This window comes from Macrosteles quadrilineatus, unplaced genomic scaffold, assembly GCF_028750875.1.
Source record: "Macrosteles quadrilineatus isolate MER2022 unplaced genomic scaffold, UCM_ALF_1.0 Scaffold_8__2_contigs__length_117827958, whole genome shotgun sequence".
NCBI lineage: Eukaryota > Metazoa > Arthropoda > Insecta > Hemiptera > Cicadellidae > Macrosteles > Macrosteles quadrilineatus.
In genome coordinates this window covers 39963887-39984172 of record NW_026542601.1, presented here as the reverse complement: position 1 = coordinate 39984172, position 20286 = coordinate 39963887, and the positions used below count along the sequence as shown (strand labels likewise).

General features: G+C 35.5%; 1 protein-coding gene across 2 annotated transcripts in view; it reads left to right on the top strand.

Annotated features, from left to right (window-relative positions):
- Nucleotides 1–2966: 2966 nt before the first annotated feature.
- Nucleotides 2967–20286, top strand: part of LOC129000113 (poly(A) polymerase type 3-like) — a 37954-nt gene continuing 20634 nt past the window's right edge. For both annotated transcript variants that reach the window (XM_054427014.1, XM_054427013.1), the window contains exons 1-4: nt 2967–3092; nt 4864–5070; nt 11496–11754; nt 16514–16618. In XM_054427014.1, coding sequence (XP_054282989.1) covers nt 3073–3092; nt 4864–5070; nt 11496–11754; nt 16514–16618 — 591 coding nt within the window. In that variant the 5' untranslated portion in view covers nt 2967–3072. The remainder of the gene's footprint in view (nt 3093–4863; nt 5071–11495; nt 11755–16513; nt 16619–20286) is intronic.

The window sequence follows — 20286 nt, the reverse complement described above, 5'->3', positions numbered from 1 at the left end:
ACGTTAAAGGTGGTGATTCTTGCTAGCGGCCTATCATCAGAGAAGGTGCCACATTTTAAATAGGCTTCACAAAAGGCAGTAGAAGATAGTGTTAAATGTACAAAAATCCAACAAATAGTGTGCAAAACAAGGCCTTGTCTGATTGGGAAGTCGTCTGGGACTGAACAGCGGGCTCAGCAGAATTTTGAGTTGGTTAAGGCCAGCAGCGAAGCAGCATACTATATCTACGTGGGGTGTCCAGGGGTATCCTCTTGTCAAGCAGTACTCCCAGGTACTTGACTGTCGTCTGCCATGGAAATACACGGCCTTCGATGGTAAGGTGATGGCATCAGCCTATCAAACCATAACAATCTGGTGCGTGTGAAAAATATGGCGTCCTATCAGCGTTGGTCAGCCTGAGTTGTATGAGGCCAAGCTGTCATAAGACGTAGGTCCTCGAGGTTGGTGGAGGTGGCAGTAAATAGCGCTTCGTTTGCGTATAGGACAACTGGAGTGGGGGAGTGACTGACATGTCGTTGGTGTACCACAGGTACAGGATCGGGTCCAGTTCTGATCCATGTGGCACTCCAGACGAGATGGGTCTATCGGTGGAGGACCTTTTGTCAACGTGGACACTGAAGCATCGCTGGTGGAAGTAGCTTCTCATCAGCTTCCAGAGACAGCCAATGAGAGGGGACGAAGTCAACATCTAGAGCAGCCCCTCGTGCCACAACCTGTCGAATGCTTTGCTGACTGATGATGACTTTGACTTTAATCAGGATGGAGGTGGCATGGTGCTACATATCCAGTGCTGTGGTGCTGCGGAGATGTTGTTCGCTATTTTACGTAGCTGAAGAGTGGTCGAGTGTATGGTCGAGTAACCGACGCAGGTTACACGGCGGACACGACAGAACTCCACTCAGTTCTGTCGTGTCCGGCGTGTAACCTGCTTCGGTTTGTCCCGTATTCATTGTGGCCGGCCTATCGTAAATGTATTTGTAACTTTTAATTTTTGTAAAATATGTAAATTTTATGTGTCGTCAACCTACATGTATACATTGATGAAGACTTACGTTGGATATTTGACCATATTCAATATGACGTTTTAAATAAGGATTTGATAATGGGACTTTTTTCCCGAAACTAGTCATCCACTGACTAAGTTAAGACTGAAGACTGAACAAGGTACGTAACCTATTATATATTCGATTATCAGTCTTGGTGGCAAAGATGTTTAAAATATCTTGGCTCGAGAGGATCGCCTCTCGAGGATCTTAGAGAACACAGGTAGTAGGGAGATGGGCCTATGGTTATCTGCGAAGTGAGGGTCTTTTCCAAACTTAGGGATGAGGATCACCGACGATTCCTTCCAGATGGACAGGAAGTGTGTCAGGTGGAGACAAGAGCTGCGATGAACGCAATAGTGCAGCGATGAAAGCAACAACCCAAGCCAGCAAACTCTACATCGCTGGGGTCCCCAAAGAGTCAAGGCCATGAGCTTTCCGTGAATGGAGGCGGTGACTTCTTCAGCGTTGACAGGGGTTTTGTCACTTGTGATTTATCTAGTTACAGGGCACCTCACAACAGCTCTGAACAAACCCACGGGGTTTTTAATAATTTTCTTAAAGATAACAAAAAATCAATACAGTAACAAAATAAATAAAAACTGAAAATATATGAATGGAAATGAGTAAATTTAGTGAATATGAATACTGCTTTTGTTTCGCCAAAGACATTACAGTCCAGGCAACGGAAGGTTATAGAGGGAAATGTTTATTGGAACACAATTTCTGACTTCGTAACTTTGTTTAGTATAGTTAGGAGGTTAAAATACCAAAAGTCCCCTCCTCTAGCCATGTGCTGTGGGGGGGGGGCTTAAAGGTACCATTTTTGGTTTGTTTTTTTTCTGAAATCCCGGAAACCATGCGTCCAAGCGAAATTATGGTAATATACAAAATTAAATCTTATTAAATTGTCAGCAAGTTTGTAATTTACTATTTTTTGATATCTTGTATGCTTCTCGCGTTATTTACTATAAAAATTTTGTAAATTTATAAAAATACATTTTCCCTCGTTTTTTTTTTGACAAGTTAACTATGCACTCTAAAAACAAATGCTGGACATAAGGTTGTAGAAAATCAAATTCCCTTCAATAATATATATGCCTTTTCTAGTTTACCTTCTTCCGTTCAAATTTTAAAGTAAATTATCCATCCATGTAAAAAAATTAAAATTAAATAAAAAAAATCTTACGTTGAGCAAGGAATTTAAAGTCTTGGGACAGTTGTTAACTACTGATTTTATCACCCTGCCCAGTCAACTAATTGGTTGAAACATTCACCAGGGATAAAGATCAAGTTAGTGGGGCCTATTTCATCCCAATGCAAATCTAATGGAAATTACGTAAGTTACAAGTTGTAACTTGTAACTTGTAGTTTATTGTGAAACAGTGCCGGGCGTCTAAAAATAGCAAATATACCCATTATTGAAAATATTATGCTTGTGGGCTACCAACCAGCTTCGTCACACTTGATGATCTATCTTGACTGCGATTGTAACCCGGCCACCTTTGGACTGTGATTGTAATGGGAGACTATGTTGTTATAACCATGTTTAGTGTCGAGATATGGCACTGGAACCAAATTACAACAATTAAATTGAAACAAAGATAAAATGGCATAATATTTCAATTAGAAGATAACAATTAATTCAAAGGTTAGTTACATTTTATAATTTGGTGATAAAAAACACAATGTAAAAATGTCACTTATGGTTATTATAATCCACCAATTGAATTGTAAAAATTGTGATTTTCTTCGTAAAAAAAGATAAAATTGACTTGTCGATCTATTAGGATGTCAAACTTGTGGGATCCACCCTAGTTTTGAATAATAATCTACGCCGTAGATACCATCTTCTATTTTATCTTCCTCTTTGAATTAAATGCCAAAGATCTGATTTCTGATTCTGATCTTCTACGAAGCCATGTTGAAATTGGGGTCTGTCATTGTCAGTGTTTATGGTAGTGGTTACGTTTAATTTTTCAATATTTCTCAAGAATATTCTGTAAATACTAATGTCGTAACCCTTTTGATGCTAGATAAAATAAAAAGGTAACTATCCACTTCTTTTTTCACAACCAAGCATTCTTTCTACCTTTAAGCTTAACATATTTATTTCTTGCCATTTCATGTTTTCTGTTCCGTTACACTTTAGTCTTTTGTCTAGTTTAATTTTAAGTTAACACATTTTATGCTTCTTAAGCTGCCAATGTCTAAAATGTGTTACTAAGTACAGCTTATGATGATTAACGCATTGATACTTTTGCATTTAACATCAGCCTAACAGGTTCAATTTAATGATAGGATTCCAGCCAGCCAGCCCTAGTTTGGTATGTTAGACATGTGAATCTGTTTCCTAATCCATTTCTTGTAGAAAATCGATTGTCGGCCTCATGAACAATCAAATAGGCCTATAAACACACCCAGTTTGATTTTTAGGCTTGTAGTCTGATTTAGGCTAGCCTAACAGTATTTTGAAAAATGTTAGTTAACTTAGTCTATAAAAGGGTACAGTTTCTTAACTGGGTTATGCTAATATCGATTGAAACTATCGATTCGATTAGTAAACCTTCATGCGATTTTTTCACCATCAGCAAGTTTGGTTGGTTAGGTTAAGTTATGATAGCCTAGTTTAATTTTATAATAGCCTAGATAGGCCTATATTTAAAAATATTGGTTATTAATCAATATTTTCAATTCAATAGTTTCAATCGATATTAGCATAGCCCAGTTAAGAAACTGTACCCCTATAAAATTTAAGTTATAGCTAGTAGATTATAAATTAGCCTAGTTTTTATAAGATACCAAGACATTAGGTTGTGTATTACAAGGCACAAATTATTCAGAGAGGTTATTGAATAAGATGACAGAGCTTCACCAAAGATCAGTTGGTTGTTCATCCAAGACCATTACTTAATTAGTCTAGCTTGACATCGTTCATGAATTTGTAAAAGTGGTATGACCCTCGAGCAAAAAATTAAATTAATAGGCCTAAACCATATTAAGAGGTGAATGAACAAGGTCAGCAAGGTCCAGCTTTGAACCCCCAACAATCAAAATAAAAATCTTTTTAAATATCAACCTGGTATCCAATAGTGTAATAAACAGCTGGGTCTCTCTGGCCAGGAGCCAGTACAATAGTCAAGGTTTCAAATACTGTCTCAGTCACTTAAGTACAACTCTCAAGGGACGTGTCTGTACTAGAGCCAGATGGGAGAGGCTCATGTTAAAATGAATGATGGACGGCTTGAGCGGAAGTTCTCACTATGGTTAAATTCTTTGCAAGTTGCACCTCAAATCAGGTATTTTCCTACTTTTTATTCAGGTATCCTTAATAACTTATCATGGCTTGCAAGCAAGTAGCCTACATAGGCTTATCATATGTGTACACCCCTTGCTATTTCAAGCGTCGGCATGTTTGTCCGCCAAAAATTTGTTTTAAATTATTTTATATTATGTTCATAAAATAAGTAAGACATAAGTAATAACAACGGGCATAATTAAATAGGTAGCTAAATAAGAGTTTAAATTCAGAGTGTTACAATGTTTGTTTTTGTTTTGCTTTCACTGTTTATCACATGCATTTATGTTGTTGCCATATTTTTGTTGTTTTATTTGCTATAATGTTGTTTGTTATTCAACTTACACTTAACTTAGCCTACCATTATCAACCATTTTATTAGCACTAGTCTTTAGAATGTATTGTCCAATAGTTTGTAGGCTACTGAATTATCAAAATAAATCAAGCTGTTTGTTGTTGTTTGAATGAAATTAATGTAAAATAAAATGCTGTAGCCTACTCTAAAATTGAAACTTTTTGCAGAATGTGGTCCACACAGATGCAAAGTCAAATGTTCCAGAACCAACAAAATGCTGAAAAAGCTGAACAAGCCAAAAAGCAAGCACTGGGTATGACTTCTGCAATCTCGCTTGCTGGCCCTAAACCCATTGATGTTCAGAGAACCAAAGAACTAGAAGAAGCTCTCAAGCCATACAATGTAACAGAATCTGACCAGGAATTGAATCATCGGTAATGTGTCTGCCTTCATTGTATTAATAACATATTTTATCGGGAGACGGAGGTCGTCCCATAATCCTACCCGGGTATTGTTGAAGCTAATCGCCTGATTTATGGCCTTTCCTGGCAGTTGAGGGGTAGCAAGCGCTAGAGTGGGGGTAGAGCGATATAGAAGATGGAGTTTGTTGCCCCCAGCGACACCGGACGTCTGACGTTCCCAGAAGGATAGGGTTGACATTACAACAATTCGACGCAAGAATTTGAATGGACTTCCGTTAACAAATAATGCAATGAAGGGAATCAGTGTTTAGTACTAGGAAAGGTAAAGGAAATATAAGTGATTAGCGTACAAGGATTCAATTTGCTATTTCTTAGATATTCCTTACGTAGGGTCACTCGGGTCACTTAGCAGGGAAGCAACTGCGAGAGTGTGATTGACCTCAATTGCAACCTAACAATTGTTTTGATTTTACGTGGTAGCCTCATAAGCGAACATCTTTAACACAAAAACTAAGGCAACAATGGTGATACAACTATTGGTCATAGTTTATTTCGTTGAGTCGTAAATTAAGACTTATTGAAAGATTTGTTTATACAAAATAATAAAATCACAGTTTTGTACGATATTGAACAAGTTTTATTCAAATTTTTACTGCAAACGTCACATTCCAAATACCAATTGTGTGACGAGAAAATACGTCATCTAACCAGTACTCCTAATGATGTTGATGAAAATATATTTCTGGTCATTTATGATCTAGTAGTGAGTTTGTTATAACAATTCTGTCGAACTATAGGGTGTTAAGTAACTCTGTACCAACCTTTTAGAATATAATTTCTGTGTTAATAACGAATGTATAAATGCAGTATCACATTTAAAGCACCTGTAAATCAATGGTTACACACAGAGCCACCATTTTGTTTTTTTTATATCCATGTTACTTAAAATTTTAAATTGTAAATAAATGTTAATGCTAGTTTAATTAGTTTTGCAAGAATATATTACAATTTATAAATTTAAAATTTAATATAGCAGCCATTTAAACATTTTTAACAGTAGTAACGTTATACCAGTAAATCTTAAAATAAACACAAGAATGCTTTTTACTGTAAATTCTGACACAAACGTAATGACACATCGACGTAGAAAATCCAATAAAAATGACCGAGATATGACATTTTTGTGGTCTGTGTCTAAAAAACTATGATAGTGCGTGTGGTATAAGTACTTGTCTGCAACTATGTGACCAACAAACCAATATGATAGAATCATAAGAACTAAATATATACTACGCGACACAAAAACAGTCATACCAGTGTTATTTTTTATCAGATTTTCTATCTTTATATGTTATTGCGTTTGTCTTGAAGGTAATAAGGTACTAGTGGAACCCCGTCGAAATCGACGGTTAATCTTGAGGTTTTATGTAAATTCAGCTAACTGCGTTGGATAGAGTGAAGTCATTAAAATCTTAGTTATATGAAGGGACGATAAGCAATAATAAGTATGACGATTGTGTTCCCTAAAAAACGTGATTGATGAATTCGTTTAACACAATATTTCCTACCTTTCTTTTTATCGGCTTTAGGTTGCATAAAAGGTTTTTTAGGAGTCTTATAATTGTTTCTTCATGAGTTTGTTTCATACCAAAGCCACTTTCACTATATGGGAGAATGAGTTCATATAATTAGTCTATCATGTTACGGAAAGAGTCAATATTTATTACTGACCATTAATTCAATCTGCTTTAGGAAAATCATTCAGATTGTATCCGGATTTATAAGTAAATCTTCATCACTTTTTTTTATAAAAATATCTGATTCTCCAGAAAGCAGTAACATTCTTACTTCGATCTTAGCAATTTTAAATCCTTCTCTTGCCACATCGACCTATGTATTTAATTATCCTGTTCTTACTTGATAGTTCATTAGCTTATGGGGTAGTTTTGCCTTGGCCATATAGATCACATAAAGCTGTGCATGTATTTCGTGGATACGAATGAACCATAATTGTAAGAAATTTTATCACAAATCTTGAACATTTGCGGAATTAAATCCATAACCTAGTCCAGCATTGGTAACACATTATGCAAATGCGATGAGATGTGATGACACTGTTGTGTTTCCGAATGTTTTGTATGTAGTGAGGTTTAGATGCGTTGTTCAACCTAGCTACATGTGTACATCAAAGTAAAAACTGTGTACACATTTTTTTTAATACCTAAATTGACATAGTTCATCTACTTTATCAAAACCATAGACTCCGTAGTTAGTCTATTCCAAAACTTGATCACAGCTCTCATCCTCATCGTACTCATCTATGATGCAATTTTCAACCCGATTATCAAAAACTGTTATACCAATAAATTAATCTCAGGCGTTCTTTCTTGAATTTAAAAATAAATGGTGATTGAAAGTAGGAAAAAAAGGCAAGTGCCAACCTTACAATATGTATAAGCTAACCCGATAAGGAATAGTTATACTGTATGTTCCTTTGAAATTTATAAGCCACACTTATTTCATAATTTAAAATTTTCTAAGAGCAATAAAGCATTGATTTTTGAACAAAACATTTCAAACGTATCATAATTTCATCATTTTGTTGAAGCTATAAAAAACTTGCCATGCAGTGGAGAATCTATACTTATTTAATACGCAAGCAGGATTTTTGTGACAATTACTCCTCCGAAACTACTGAACCGATTGTCATGCTTTTGGTGTCATTGGAAAGAGCGTATCGTGAAGTTGTGCAGGAAACTTTCTTTTTAGGAAAATAATTAGAGAGTGAGGCCCTGGGGCCCTTTAAAGTTTCGTATTTCTCCATAAGATTAACATGGAAACAAAAATTCTTTTGAAACTCCAGCTGTTGTCAGAAATTCAATATTAATAATATTGGTCTCCATGGAAGCAGGAGAAAATTCACAATGTTTACATTTGCTTTGACATTTAAATGTAAACAACCAGAACTGTCAAATGCCCGGTGGGGCACACGGGAGGGACTAAGGCTAACATATCTTGTAGTGTCTGCGTTCGCCACTAGGACTGCTAAGTTGAAAAAATTTAAATTAATTTTTTATTTTTTGTTATAAAATTAACTTTTTAATTATAAAATATTGTTTTAAAATTATAAAATTAATTTTTAATTTTTAAAATTAAACTGTCATAACATAACCTAACCAACCAGACTTGCTGATAATATAAAAACTATATAAGATAAAAATCTAATTAATGATTACTTATAATTTTTAATTAATTATAAAATTAATTTTAAAATTTAGTATTATAAAATTAAACTGTCATAACCTAACCTAACCAACCAAAGTTGCTGATATGAAAAATTTGTTGACAAAAAGTTAGTGCTGCCAGTGGGTTTCGAACCCCGGACCTCCTGAACACCAATCCGAAACGCTACCAACTATGCCACGAACGCCGCTGAAATCACCACGTTTCGTTACGGTAATCGTGTCGCCTCAAGAGAAGACATTAACCACTAGAGATATGACGTCACTACACCTTTAGCCTTAGTCCCTTCCGTGTGCCCATTCCGTCAAATGCCTATTTAACAATTTCAGCCAGCTGATCCAAAAAAAAAAAAAAAATAAAACAACTATGTGGCAGGTTTATTTAATCTTAAACTTTATGATAGATTATTTATTATAAATCCATGTCAATGATTATGAAACAGATTTTTCCCGTTGCAAAAATTATAGTGAGTAAAAGAGGATATGTTAATTGTAAACAGTCAATGTGTAAATTATCTATATGTTTTATTACAAATGTTAAAAAAGATGTTGGTTTGTGTTTAATGATATAAGTTATTAATTATAGAATTTTTATTTTAAGGATTTGGCATATGAGTAAGCCTATGATAAATAACACCATTTCAGAGTTCTGCCAGTGTTTGCCTAACTCTGTCATGTAGAGTTTAAAGTAGCCTACACCTTATTGTCTACAAATTGGCTAAAAAACTTAGGTACGGTACTTTTTAAAAGCTGACAGCCTTTTTACGTTGACTTAAATTGTAAGCTCACCTTTTCCCGTCCATGGACAGTTTGATTGTTAAAAATTAACCCTTTAAACTGGAATAGGACTGTTATGTAAATTGTGAGTATTCCCATTAGTTATTAATCTTTTAGTTGTCTCTTTTAAAATCATCGGAAATTATAACTGTTTTAGTTTTTAAACAAGTTATTTGTTTATAAATAATTCCTGTACTTATTTGCAATTGCTCGATTTCGAGCAACATGTACACTAGTCCATTTAAAATCATAAATAGTAATGTAAACATTTAATTTTGACAGTTTCAGTAGACCTTTGAATACAATTTTAATATTAACAGCTGGTTCATTAAAAGTAGTGTAAAATTATCCATATGGTTGAAATGTAAACAAAATTGCAGAGTGAACTTTAAAGGCCTCTGGGGCAGAGCCCCAAGGAAATTTACATCGTTTCTCTTTTGAGGGCTCACCTACAGACTAATACCTTTCTTTAGACACCCATACCAAGTTTCTACGCCCAGCCGTGTTCTCAAATTAGCTGTGACAAAAACCTCGTTTTCCTCCATAAGAATAACATGGGATGGGAATTTAAAGGCCACTGGGGCAGAGCCCTGAGGGAATTCTCCATGTTTCTCTTTTGATGGCTCATCTACAGACCAGGACCTTTCTTTAGACACCTCTACCGGGTTTCTACGCCCAGCGGTTCTCTCAAAATAGCTGTCACAAAGAAAAACAGTTTCAAATTAACATATAGATTTTTTGTGAAATATTAATTGTTTAGTATAAATGTAACAAATTTGCCAATATTAATTAAACTATCAATTAACAACCATCATCAAGGCAAGCCAACTATGAGTCTACTGTATTATTCTCCATACAAATAAAATAGCAATTTTAAATTTACAAATCGTCACTAATAACCCTACAAAAACACTTCAATATATCTAATATATAAAATTCTCGTGTCACAGTGTTTGTCTGCAAACTCCTCCGGAACGACTTCACCGATCGTTATAAAATTTGGTGTGTAAATTCTGTAGGTATGCGAATCGGACGTAAACTATTTCCCGTTTTGAAATTCTTAAAAGGGCTCCGCCCCAGTGGCTCTGGAGTTTCCCATGTTAACCTTATGAGAAATGGAATTAATGAATCTTAACAGCTGTTTCAATTAAACAAGTTGGTTCTGTTCTATGATGTTCAATAGCTTTAAAGTTACAAGGATTACCAACAGGGTGCAGCACTATTATTTCTTTTACATTTATGACAACAGCTAATTTGCAACCAAAAGGTGAGTGAGCGTAGCGAACGAACTTCAACCTGGAGGCGAGTGAGCGTAGCGAACGAGCTAACCTGAAGACAAGTGAGCGCAGCGAACGAACTTCAACCAGGACGTGATTGAGCGATGCGAACGAGATCATCTTGAAAATTAAACGTAACGGTACTTTCTTTCCATCGGTCTGTCTTAGGGGAAACCTATAACTTAGGCGATACGAAGTTCGCCCGGTCAGCTAGTATATTATATTAGTTGTTTTATAAGATTTACAAAAGTAACCATTTAAACAAAAGTTCGTATTAAATAATAAAATATTTGGCTTTTTTATGAATAAAATACTTCTTTTTCAAATTTGACCATAATTTGACCATTATATTAGTAATAATTTGTTCATAAAGAATCAACAGTTTACTTAAAGCACAGAATGTATATACTGAGAGGTCTGAAACACTATTGATACATTTAGGCTATTTACACAATATACTGTTAACTCACAATACGGTAAATAAATATTACCGCAAAGGTCCTCCGCAACAGTTCTTTTTTTCCTTTTACAGTGGATATTAGGTACTATTTGCCTACATAAATGGAGGCAAGTGGTTATTGATTTAGATTGAACACCCCAATCAACAGGCCGCCTAATAGGCGAATGACGCCACTGAACACATAAAAAATTATAAACACCATTGGATCACAATGTAATGGGGTGAGTTGTTGATCAGTTCGATCCTTATGGCTGAATTTTTACCTCTTTCCTTCTCTTCACCCTACATCACTTTCACTCTCTCCAACTCGCACTAACTTCCCCTACATTGGCGTCTCACCCCCTCCACTGTCCTACGCTTATTCATCTTCAACGCCAACGCAGGGACGGGTAGCGCTGACAGGTCAGCCGAGCGTCACTAATAGGATTATCGTATGGGCAGAAAGCCTACACCCTATTTTATCAGAACACAAGTAGGTAGTGAAAATGGGAACATTCTACTTAAGTTAGCCTACATTTAAAATTTCATTAAAATCAAAGATGAAATATTGACTTACCATAAAAGTAAGGATTGACATTTAAATTTTTCACACCTAATTATGTCTATCACAAAAACTAACAAAGGATTTTATAAAAAAGGCTAAAACAAATTGTAAACATTTTGAAATGACTGATGTTGTAGGATGGAGATTCTGAGCAAACTGAATGCCTTAGTGAAGGAATGGATCAAGGAGATTAGCATAAGTCGCAACATGCCAGAGAGTGTAGCCGAGCAGGTGGGAGGAAAGATCTACACCTTCGGCTCCTACAGGCTAGGTGTCCATCACAAGGGAGCTGATATTGACGCTCTGTGTGTCGCCCCAAGGCACATTGACAGGGCAGACTACTTCACGTCTTTCTTTGAAAAACTCAAGAGCCACCCAGAAGTAACCGATTTGAGAGTGAGTTTCTTTAAATGAAAAATTTGTTTGCTCGTATTCTGCTCCTATCTGCTCTCTGACCTCACTCCTACCGTATGGATGCAGTTAAAACTTTGATATCCGACTCCATGGTATCTGCAAGCAATATTGAACTAAATATCGGTATTTTAAATCGTTTCAACCTATGACTACCATACTCTACTTAAGATAATCAACCCTTTTTTTTTTGTTCATAGAGTAAAATGTGTACAAAAAGTAAAAAAAAACTAACCTAGAACGCATGGTCCAACAGCAATATTAAATTACTTAACATCGGTACCAGTAGCCTATTGTCGTTTGTTATATAGTAAAGCCTAAATTATCCTAAGCCCGGGGTTCCCAAACTTTAGTTAACTAACGAAACAAAATACCCCAGCCGCAGCAAACCTGCAGACTAGGGGTGTGCGAGTACTCGAATCTTCGAGCTTTTTGGTCGAGCTTTTCATTATTCGGCTCGGCTCGAGGCATTTTGAAAAAGCTCGAAGTTCGAGCCGAGCTTTTAATACTAAGTCAAAACACTTAATTTGGGTCATAATTGAAAACAATGTTATCACAATTCTACGTTGTTCATGCATTCGAGGTTTGATAAGCACGAACCTCAGCTCAGTCAAGACGCAATGATTATCGATCGTAATTTTGAGGAGATAGGAAAGAGACAAACGACCACCTATCGCGTTGTCTTTCTAACAGCTATTCGTATCGTAATATACAACGCAGTGCGAGTGCGTGATTGGCTTGTCGCTATGACGACACACGGTTGCCGTGACAACCTACAGTGCGCACTGAGCACTGCGCCTTGTGTGGGAGGGGAGATTATATCAACAAACAATTTCAGGAATTCTATTTTGGGACGGATGAAAGATAAGGAAGAAACAAAAAGTGGTCACGTGTGCAAATGTAGTGGGCGACACAATAAGGCTGTAAACGAGTATCGTCATGTCATTGTTCCTTGTTTGTTTACTTTTTCAGATTCCTTATCAAACGCCCCTATCTGCTATCTCTCTTTCTCTCTCTCTCTAACAACGTACTGATTAAACAGATTGTGGACTTTTCTACTTAAATAAGTTTCCCTGCAGTTATTTTAGTTCAATCAATCCTATAACCTTTCTAATGTTTATCAAAATAATTAATTATCTGTTTTGTATTTTATTTCCTTTAAACCAATCCCTATTTACCATATGTATTTTATAGAATAAAATGTTTGTTTATAAAGTTTGACCGGCAACACAATTTTGTACTTTTACTTTCTCCCCCTATACCATAGTATATGGAGAAAGTATTGTTTTCGTCAAAATTTTCGAGTTTGAGTTTTGAGTGGATATATCCGTTTTGGGTCCCCCTGGACCCAAAAAAGTGGTTTTCAAAGTGATGTCTGTGTGTGTGTGTGTGTGTCTGTGTGTCTGGATGTGTACAGAGCTAGGGACTACACCTGTGGTCCGATTTCGATGAAATTTGGTATGTAGGTTCTAATCCATGGTATCTCCAGGCGTTTTTTTCATTTTTTTGAAATTTTGATTTTTAATGGGGATTTTCCCATAAAAACCCATAAAAAACCGGAAAAATCGGATTTTCTCGAAAATGGCCCTAACGATTTTGATAAAAATGTAGTATGTTGTAGCCCTTTAAATTCTGAACAAAATGGTACAAATCCCATTTCTGTAAAAATTACGGTTCAAAAGTTATGGTTAATTATGTTATTTTCCCATAAAATAACAAAAAATAGGATTTTAGAAAAAATCCGGTTTTATTTTAACATAGTATGTTATGATCCTTAAAATTTTGATAGTTTTTTCATTTTTAAAAATTTTTTATTTTTAATGGGAATTTTCCCATAAAACCCCATGAAATAACGGAAAAATAGGATTTTCCCAAAAACGGTCCGAACGATTTTGATAAAAATTTGGTATGTTATAGTCCTTTATATTCTGAACAAAGTGGTACAAATCCCATTTCTGTAAAAATTATGGTTCAAAAGTTATTGTAAATTATGTTATTTTCCCATAAAACCCCATAAAATAACGGAAAAATCCGATTTTCATAAAAAGATAAAAAGATTTTGATAAAAATTTAGTATGTAGTCCTTTAAATTGTGAACAAAATTGTATAAATCCCATTTCCGTATATTTACTCTCACCGCTTACACATGATAAAGGTTGTTGACAAACTTATGGGAGAAAGTATGTGTCAGAATGCTGATACCGTTTATTTTATTTTCTATAAAGTAACAGTTACCTTGATGATTAGGCCTATATGTACCTATCAATAAGTGGTGCGTGCTGTAGTGAATGTTTTTTATTATCAAAATAAGTAATGAATTATTAATTTTTGATAATAATACATGGGTCATTGAATACCATAATGTGATGTAGTTTCCTATTTGTAGCTTGCAAATAATAATAATTTATAGTTAATTCTGGAAAATGAAAAATAATGATCGCATTCATAAACCTGTTGTCAAAACAGCAACACGGGTGTAAGGGTTTATTGTTTCTTAGGGGTACAAAGGACGTGGGTGTTTCAAGGACAAAGTGTTGGGCCTCCCGGTTTAGGGGGGAGGGGTGGTGGTGAGACTGCAAGAAGGGGAGGAAACTGGTTTTGGCTATTTATTGATTAGTTCGCCGACCCTTCTAGATAACAAAATTGAGTGACAGTGTTAATTCATAGTGTTCTTTATTTCATTTCTTGTTTACTTTGTGTGTTATTCCATTAGTTTTAGTGTTTTGGTCTATTTCCTCCATATGTCAATTATATCTTTTTTAATATATAAGTTTACTTTTTACTTGTCCCTCCACCTTTTTGGATCCAAACCAACTATGTTCTTTTTTGATTAATACGATTGATAAAACTAAAATATTTTGTACATGGAAAACAACAAGAATAATCACATGTTTTTAAATTTATTTTGTATTTATTTATACAAAATAGAATTAAATATTCATAGTAGTTACAATATACATAATAATGTAATCGACTTGCTAGTTGTTTTGTCGTCATTCAAGGTTGCGTTGCTGTTCTGTTATGAAAGACAATCTGATTGTCTCAGTCTGCACTGTATATCTCGTCAGGCCTTCAATTATCCTTTTATTTCTTGCATCTTAATTTAGTTCAGTTCAGTTCTTATCGTGATTATCTACTATTTGATGTCTTGACAATTCTCAATGTTTTTAAACATACTAAAATAACATTGTGTTTATTTAAAAAATGACTGAACATTATTATTATGCACTTTTTTAAGAAAAAAAGTTTAATAATTTAGATAAGGTGACGCTAGAAAAAGCTCAGCTCGAAAAAGCTCGAGCTCGAAAACTTTTGAAAAAGCTCGGCTCGGCTCGGCTCGAGGTTGAAAATCACTATTCGCACACCCCTACTGCAGACTAAGCGAATTTCCATTTGCCTGATTGGATTTACACTAAAATGTCTCCTTAAAGGTATCACATTGATTCCCTGTTTTAATAGAATTAGTTTAACGAGTACTTAGGTTTGCTGCAACAGGGAGGGTAAGTTTTTTTTTTATGTTAGGTAGGTAGTTGTTTAGTAAGAAATATATGCATTTTCCAAATTTGATCAAAATATGTTATAGGATTTACCTAAACAAGCAAACTAAGTACAACCGTTTTATTCTCCATAAAAACAACATAGGAATTTTAAATTAAATTTTTTTTTAATTTTCTCTGTAACTATTAGGCGCATAAAAACGTTTCAATATACAAAGTTATTGGTTTTTTAAGCTCTTCAAAATAGTTTGGAAAGAAATTGCTAAATTTTATGTTTTTTTAGTCAAAAATGGGAAAGACCAATTTTTACCCAATAAAAACCCCCAATAAACCCCTGTTCCCATAATCCGATCATGCTGGTTCGCAAACTCGATAGAATAAATTAAGGTTTACCCAACACGTTTATACCAAATTTCATCAAAATCCTAATTTTTGCTCGAGTTATTGTGCTAACAGGCACATATATATGAATTTGAACGGATAGTGTTTTTGGCCTCTAGGGACCTCAAAACGAAAAAGTAAATCGGTCCCGGGTCCAGGTCTTACCATGAGTACTACAGTAATAGCTTATTCCCTATATAGGAGAAATTCGCTAAAAATTAAAATAATGCACCGATGGTACCGGAACCGGGAATTGATTTTGGCTAGGAACCGGTACCAGTACCAACTTTGAAAAAGTGTCACCGACCCATCACTTGTATATATAGTTACCGTATATATATATATATATATATATGTGTGTGTGAGTGAATTTGAACGGACGGTGTTTTTGGCCTCTAAGGACCTCAAAACAATAAAGTAAATCAGTCCCGGGTCCAGGTCTTACCGTAAGTACTCCGGTAATGACTTATTCCCTTATATGGGAAATTCCCTTGAAAGAAATAAAACATATGTTAAACACGATTAGCCTATCATATTAGGTCTAGGTACTCTTTCAATGAGTATTTTAATTGCTATTTCTAGATGTATAGATATACTATTTATTATTGATTGAGATATTATTGACACAATTTTGTTTACAAATAAAGTATTTCTAAATCTGAAGTAAGTTAGACAGTAACCGTAAAGGACCACGTTGTCCTAAGTGCATCTCAATATAGAGGGATGTTTCTCATTTCAATTCAAAATTATTTCATGTTATTTGGCAGTCTGTGGTTCTAGATTGGATAAGATTTTCTAACTATGATAACTTAGTTTTTGGTTCAGTATCTGTCTTAATGAAAATGTGTTTTGTTTACTCTTTTCAGGCCGTTGAAGAAGCCTATGTTCCTGTCATTAAAATGAATTTTGATGGGATAGAAATTGATATGCTGTTTGCAAGATTAGCTCTCAAGGAAATCTCAGAAAAAATGGTAAATAAACTTACATTTTTTATGTAGGCTATCTTTTTATTACATTAGATGAATTTACAGGCTGTCCACCAACCTGGAAAAGCGGGAATAGGGTGATTTTTTTTACTGGGATAAAACGGGGAGTTATACATGAATTTTGTATTTTACGGGGAATTTTTAATTTGCCGCCATTGCGTAGGAAATTGTCAGGGTGTCTAGTAGTCAGGAAAAACGAGAAAGTCGGGAATTATGCCTACCATTGAATTTCAAAATGGTCTTAAAAAGTCGGGATTTAGGCTTTATTTTGATATCAAAGTTGGGAATTTTCATGATTTTGCTGCAATCGCGGGCGATAACGATGACGTTTCCAGAATCGCAGGAAACGACAATGATGTCTAAACTGGCGCAGGGAATGTTCATGATTTTGCTGCGATCGATGACGATAATGTTTCTGGAATCACGGGAAACGGCGATGATGTCTAAACGGTCACGGTAAATGTTCATAATTTTACTGCGATCACGGACGACGACAATGACGTTTCCATGACCGCGGGAGACGATGATGATGTCTATACGGCCGCGGGAAATGTTCCTGATTTTGCCGAGATGGCGGACGACGACGATGACGTTTCCGTGACTGTGACCGCGGCAGTCTATGATGATGTCTACACGTCCGCAGAAAATTTCATGATAAAAAACCCTAATTGGCTAGTTTTAATTTTTCATTGCTGCATTTTGTCTTTACTTCTTATCTTATCTTATCTAACAGGGGCAGGTCGAGACCTTAAAACACTTCATCCAAAAGTCGAATCATTGCCCACCCCAGACAATTGTTTTCTTGTTGACCTTACAAGTTAAGGCGTCCAATGAATGCCTGTAGCTTCCCAATGAGTTCATCCTCAGGAAGATATCTTCCTCTAGCCAAATTACCAAGAGTTATCATTCTAGTATCAGAGAGCTCGTTACAATCAAAGAGCAGGTGATCGGCTGTCTCTTCTGACCTATCACAGTGCCTACAGATCGATTCACCATCAAATGAGCCCATCCGTTGTAAATGTTTCCTGAATCGCCTGTGACCAGTTATCAGTTCTACAATTAGTTTGATTCTTCGTCTGTCTAGTCTCAAGAGGTCGGAGGTCTAACCTTTTTGGAAGGCCTTAACAGAGTAAGCTTGCTGATCCTATTTAGGCCTTCCAAAAAGGTTGTCTTTACTTGGAAACACCATATTATCTTAATAATACTTTATGACATAAAGACAGGGGTGTGTAGTAAAAAACCAAATTATTTAGAAAATTCGGTTAAACTATAAAAATTGGTATCGTTATCAAGAATTGAGAATTGATACATTTTGGTATCGACACTCACTAATTTTTGAAAAAACCTAGTCTCGAAAAATCTGGAATCGGTCTTGAAAAGTCCGGAATTAGTCTTGAATTTTAAAATGGAAATAAACTAGACCCTGAATGATGTTTCCTTGACCGCGGGAGATGACGATGACTTTTCCGTGACCGCGGGAGACGATGATGATGTCCAAACTCTAAACAGCCACGGGATTTTTTAGTGATTTTGCCGAGATTGAGTATGACGATGATGGCGTTTCCATGAACACGGGAGACGATGATGATGTTCAAACTGCCGCGTGATTTGTTAGAAGAATTGATGATAACTTTTCTGTGATCGCGGGAGACGATGATGATGTTCAAACGGCCGCGCGATTTGTTAGAAGAATTGATGATAACTTTTCTGTGATCGCGTGAGACGATTATAACGTTTCCGTTACCGCTGAACAATATCAGGATTTTGTCACGACCACGTAAGACAGTTGTGATGTTTCCGTTACTGAGGGAGATATTCAGGATTTTTCAGCTATCACGGAAAACGATGATGGTGTCTATGACAGTGGTAGATGATCACAATATAACCTCGAGTTCCATATAACCGAAAATTTCAAAATGGCACACTTCTAGAATGTTTTATTTTTTTTATTTTTGCAATATCTTTATTTACCTTTAACGTGGTATTTATTTAATGTGTTTGGAAGGGTTTAAACCTAAATTGGCTATGTGAAATCTGCAATAATTATTTATTTATTTCTGTAGGCCACTCAAAAAACAACCCATAACCCCAAAAGTACACACTATATGAAAGTACATAAAGACTGTTGGAAAGTTAAGTATGAAAATTAGGACCTGAACTACTTGGGAATACTCATGATTTTTTTCTGGTTGGCCTGGTGGACACCCTGATTTACAATAAACCTGTTTTAAAAATGTTATAGAATTAAATTAATTTGAATAGGCCTACATATTAATATGAATGCATATTAGTTTTAACCTTCTGGTGTTCCTATTCGCCCCTATATTGCCTATAGGTTGCGTCTTCATACTGACATCTTCAGGCATCCACCCTAACTTCGTCATAAATATCATCATAAAAAAGCTATTAGCCTATACACAATTTACTTACTTACTTACTGCTGGGGCGCTACAAATCGCAGTCGATTCTTCGCCTCGTAGATCAGCCTCTTCCACGCTTCTCTGTCCGCTGCCATCTCCACTGTCCCTCCACACTGACTCACATCTCTCTGAACTTGGTCATACCATCTCATTTTTGGTCTACCCAGTGGACGCTTTCCAGTTGGTACAGCAGAACATACTTCCTTCAGTCTTGTTCCTTCTTCCCCTCGCAATACATGACCTAGCCAACCTAATCTTTTTGCCTTTATCAAAGCTATTATATCAGGGTCCTGGTATAACGCTCGTAGCTCTCTGTTTTTTCTAATCTGCCATTCTCCTTCTTCGTTTACTGGGCCGAATATTTTTCTTAGGACCTTGTTTTCAAAAACAATCAAGCGTCCTTCATTTCTCTTGGATAGGACCCAGGTCTCGCTTCCATACAATAATACTGGTTGAATAATGGTTTTATATATTCTTATTTTTGTATCAGATGATAGGAGTTTTGATGACAGGAGCTTCATACATGCACCTAAACATTTATTGGCATTTGCTAACTTACTTAATATTTCTGTATCTTCTATGTTAAAGCTATTTATAGTAACTCCTAAGTATTTAAAGCTTTCTACTGGTTCAATTAAATAGTTGGCTATATTGAAATTGGTGCCTCTATTAATGGGATGTCGTCCAAACTTTATTATTTTGGTTTTTTCCTCATTTAGTTCCAAACCCACTTTTTTACATTCTTGAATAAACTTGTCGGCTAGAAAACACAAATCCTCCGACTTTTCAGCCAATATCACCACATCATCTGCAAAGGCCATGACATTTAAGTCTACACCCAATTTTAGGCCCCTCTTTAGATTTTTTACTTTTTGTAGAGCTTCTTCAATCGCTATGTTGAAAAGAGTGGGGGAAATCCCGTCCCCTTGTCTCACTCCTGTATTTATACTAAAGCTCTCCGACATTTCTCCATCTACCTTTACTATACACAATTTACCCAAAAAAAATCAAAGACATTTAACAGAAGACTGGTATGGTTGCCATATTTCACGTATGCAGACAAACAAAATTATTGTCACCCTGAACTAATCGATTACATATTTGAGATGTGGTCACTGCAACAAAAATTCTGTTTTTATGTTAAAGGTTTGTTTTTTTGTGTAACTTTTAAAAGGCATTTTTATTTATTTATTTAAATTGTGTGTAATGACTGTTTTATGTTGAAATTGATGA